At 29.6% G+C, this 4,925-nt stretch overlaps 1 protein-coding gene across 1 annotated transcript in view; it reads left to right on the top strand.

Moving 5' to 3' along the window:
* The first annotated feature begins 909 nt into the window (after positions 1-909).
* Positions 910-4,925, top strand: part of GNAT3 (G protein subunit alpha transducin 3) — a 54,527-nt gene continuing 50,511 nt past the window's right edge. The window contains exon 1 of the mRNA XM_011365235.1: positions 910-1,115. Within this exon, the coding sequence (XP_011363537.1) occupies positions 998-1,115 (118 nt within the window). The 5' untranslated portion in view covers positions 910-997. The remainder of the gene's footprint in view (positions 1,116-4,925) is intronic.

The raw sequence follows: 4,925 nt of genomic DNA, 5'->3' as shown, positions 1-4,925 counted from the left end.
TAATCTCTGTCCCCAAACTTGGAGATCTTCAAGAAATCATGAAATCTATTGTGGTAGTTGAAAGGCATAGAACATATTTGGATGGATTTACTATTCTTACTTTTGATGAAGAACTAAATTACCTACTGTTTAAAGAAGATTGCTTTTTATTCCCCTGATATCAAATCAATAAAAGTCCTTCCAGCATAACAGCTTTTACTTAACGGCCCCAAATAGTTAATGTACTACCATAGTTCAGTGTCTATACCAAGTGGATCCTCAATTAATGTTTATAATTGACTCTCTCACGAGCAGTAAAAGCTCAATTCATAGAAATGGATCCTATGAGACTAAAATCAGTAATTTAGGAGCACTGTGTGTTGAATTCTATGTTTGTGGCAATACAACAATACATATAAATATAAGAAGTACATCTTTTTTTGTTTTTTTTTTAAGTGGTTTTCTAGTTAACTGACAGATACTGAGATTCTCAATAATTTTGAGTAATAAAATCTGAACATAGTGAGACTATAAATTTGAATAATTCAATATAAATATTCTGATAGCAATAGTAGAGGGATGATGAAGAATTTAAGGACTCTAATATCTGAAAATAAGATACAACTTGTTCTTAAGTTATAATAACTTAAAATCACAGTAATAAAAGTTGCCTATTAATGTGAAACATTCCATTTGAACTGCTCATTGCAGATTATCTTAAGTGTATAGATTTTGACAACTTCTACATTATTGTATGCTATTCTTTAAGGAAGATGAGCAGGTTTTGGAAGATGTGCCAGAAGTGACCATTTAATTTGATCAGGTGACACCTTTTGATCAGGTGATGGCTCAGAAAACATCTCCTTAGTCAAAGCAGAATTTTAGAGAGGGAGGGTATGAGTAGTTGGGTACTACAGCAGAACACTGCTCTTGCATCTTATGTTGAAACCAGAGCTGTGCTCTACATCTGAAAAAATTTGAGCAAATAAACTGACGAGTATCTAACTAACCACACAAGATGGGAAGCGGAATTAGTTCAGAGAGCAAGGAGTCGGCCAAAAGATCAAAAGAACTGGAAAAAAAGCTTCAGGAAGATGCTGAGCGAGATGCGAGAACCGTAAAGTTGCTGTTATTAGGTAATATTGTTTTTCTTTTGCTTTCAAAATCCTGATGTTTTCTTCAATTGTGGTACATTTACCCTCTTGGACTTCAATTTTAAGTGTATAATTATATGGGATATTTATTATAGAAATGTGTTTGGAAAGTTAGATTTTATGTGTGCTTTATAAATATTTACTAATTTTCTATTAAGCAATTTTTTATATTTTTTATTAAGCAGAGAGACAAATATTTATTTGATGACTCAATTTCTCTGTCAATAATACAATTTACTATTAAGAAAAAACTCACATACATTTATTGCACCCTAATTATTTCTTGAATGTCTGCTTTTTAATACTGAAAACAACCCTTTAATTACAAGTTATATTTATGTTATTTTGTTTGAACAGAAATATGTTGTTGTTTGATATCCAAGTTAATATTTTATTTCATTACTTGTGCTGTTAAAACCAATTAGTTTCAAGTTATTTAAAGAGTAATAATAATGTACTTTAAATTATACTAATAATATTATTCAGGATTCTGAATACTACCTATAATATTGTCTGCATACTTGAAAAATATTCTATTTAAGTTCTTTTAGGGTATTTATGTATTGATTCAGGAGAAGAATTATGTCTCTTCTATCTTTTCATTCCCTCAAAACTCAGCACAATGTGTTTCTACAACTACACATTCTACAACTATGCATTTCTACAACTATACATTTTCAATGAATTGAAAGATTGAAGGTAATCTATACACCACTCATTTTACTAAATATTAAAAAATTCACATGTAGTGGTCACTAAAAGAGGTTTGTAAAATAAAAATAAAGACCTATATAAAGAATACAAATCAAGAGCTTTAATCATGATTGTGTGTTCCTCTTATTCTTAGTTATATACAAAAGGACTTCATTTTATAATTGTAAAATTTTACATAACAAAATGTCCTCATTTTTTAGTGTTTAATTTGCTCCCAATGGCAAGAGTGTTTCAGAAGCCAACTGTGGGGTTACCAACACTTGCTCCTCAAAGGAAAGAACATATTCTCTCCCTTCATGCATAAGTTTGGTGGCTTTTTGCTTGCCCAGAGCACTCGAAAGTAACCACCTAGAGGTTGGTAACTTAAAAAGAGTTGGGATGAACTCTTATGAAATCAGCAAATATACTTTCCCTAAAACTCCAGAGTATTCTGATGCTTTGATCAAGAGTGAAAGTAATATGGAAAAAGTAAATAAAGGGTGAAAGGGAAAGCCAAGTATTCCTACAAATGCATTCTGTGTCCTTCTTGCAGTAAGAACAATGGTGTAAGAGTTTTGATAAAATATATTAAAAATCCTTATGTTTGAATAAAATTTCAAAAGAACAGACATATTTTCAATATATCAATTATTTTTAGATTAAAGTATTGGATTAGGTCAGAAGAAATGGTAACTTTTGGTACCAGAAATATAAAAGAATAATTTGTGATACTATTAGATCTTTGTCTTTCCCAAGACAATCAGAATTTCATTAATTCAGTTCCATTGGAACCACACAGTATGCTGGATTTATTTGGTTCCAACAATATGTGCACTGAAATTCTCAGTCACATCCTATTTACACAAAATGAATCAAATTCTCTTAAGCTTTTCCTATTTTAATGATATTCCAAATACCTAAGTTTTCCCTTCTGGACTCTATTTGAATTCTATATGATGATTAAATTATCAAAGTTCAAAACGACAAAGTTTTGTAACATCTCTGCTTTAATTCTCTTATTTTTAATTGAATTCAAATTCTCTAAACTGTAATCTTTATACTTAATTTAGCCTCTTTAAGACATCATAAAGTGTTCAGTGGAACTAAACTAAACCTTCTCACCCTCTCACCCTCAAATCTTTTCACTAATAAAATCTATTTAATTTATCCCATCATTGAAACAATGATTGTCATTCATCAATGTGGCCTGAACAAGAAGTTTTCAGTTTATTAATGAGTATATGTCATGTGGGACTAACCAGTTAAAAGTTCATAGTAATCAGATCCGGAGTCTAACTCTGTTTTTGATTTAAAAAATAAAATAAAATCTAAAAAACATTTTGACAGAATTTATTCTTTATGTTGATCCTCTTGTTATCCAATTAATTTCTTTGTGCTTAAACACATAGCACAACTTTCCAAATTTAACATGTACTGTAAAGTAAATGTACCATTTGGTATTATTGGACACAAGATTTTACTGAATCTGAAAAGCTAGCAAAGTGCTACTTTAAAAATAAAGGATCACCTTGCAGACAGATTCCTTTTTTATTATACCTTTCAGACATTTAATAAAATCGAAGAGACCAAATCTGTTTCTTTAGTAAAAAGCAGGCTTCTAGGAAACACTGGACATGACCCATATATTACTGACTCATTTGATAACTGCTATTAAAGACAATGTCACATGCTTTAAAAGAATTAGCCCATAAAAATACTCTAGAAAGAGTACATTTTAATAAAAAAAAACTCTAATAAATCAAATGTTCTCTTTTGTAAACTTCTAAGTTAGTTTTTTTAAGTCTTGATTTACAAATGTTTGATTAAACTTTAATTCTATTAAAAAAATACCTACCATTTAATTGTAGAATCAATGGGGATCGTTTTCATTTTTCCTATATCTCCTCTCTTTATATTTATTATTTTAAATTTCAGTTAAAATTGATTTGACCACATTACTTTCTTTTGTACTTTCATAAATTTCTATCATGTGAGCTGGTTAGATTCAGAGCTCCATGGGAAGTACATGGGGAAAATTAGCTTTCTTTTCTTTCATACTGAAACACAACCATGTTCAGTGTACAATTCTCAGTTATGATTCTGTAATTAGCTGTTAACCATTGATTTCCAGCATTATCATGGACTGTCTATCATTAGTGTTCTTTTACTTCAGCTCTAAAACTTTTATTCTTTATTTTTTCTATGAGCTATGTTGTAAATATTACACTATATATATTTTAAATGGTGAAATCTAGCTGCATTGTTTTAAAATATTGTTCCAATTACCTGACTCTTAGAAACATAAGTGTGGGTGGAATCTGAATATGAAAAAAAATCTTCTTTAAATGTGATTATATTTACGAGGTAATCAATATTTTCAAATTCTGAATTGTCCCACTTATTCAACAAATGGATATGTTGGAAGGTGTGCCATTTTTAGTATGACAATGAAAGTATTACACTGATTCCGATGCTATCTAAAAGCTTATTGCCAAATAATTGCTAACATAAGGCTTGCTTACAGAATTAGCAAAACAGTTTTATCACCTGATAGAGTGGAGAGAGTACAATTTAAAACTAGTAGAGTAAAATGTGTTTTTAAGCCATTTGAAGTAAAATTTGATTTGTTAATATTTTCATCAAGTATTATACTTTTTTCAGTTTTTCTCTGAGTGACCTTGGACTAGCCATACAATCTCAGAGAAATGATGGGTATCAAAGTATTTTGTAAACTTTAAAAATCCAGACAAATGTGGTTTATTTTTGTTGGGTAATAGAGTTCCCAAACTAAAATAAATTAAATGTTAATAAATGTATACAATTTTTCTTTTTTTGTCTTCTTCTTATGTATACCTAAGAGAAAAGAGCATAGAAGACTTAGGTTAAATTAAAGTTCTTATTTTTATTTTTTTTAAATAGATCTTTATATTTATTTTTAAAAAGTGCCTCTAGATATGAGAATGAGAGGATGCCAGGAACTGCAGGTATTCCTAAGACACTAGCTATATTATAAATTCATCAAGAGTAAGAAAGTCTATTTTTTAATTTCCATTACAGCAGTAGGGTCAATGCCTGTCTATGGATGTGATCAGATAAACA

Source organism: Pteropus vampyrus, unplaced genomic scaffold (assembly GCF_000151845.1).
Source record: "Pteropus vampyrus isolate Shadow unplaced genomic scaffold, Pvam_2.0 Scaffold107, whole genome shotgun sequence".
NCBI classification, from domain to species: domain Eukaryota; kingdom Metazoa; phylum Chordata; class Mammalia; order Chiroptera; family Pteropodidae; genus Pteropus; species Pteropus vampyrus.
Note: the sequence above shows the minus strand (reverse complement) of the source record. Positions and strands in the feature narration are given on the sequence as shown.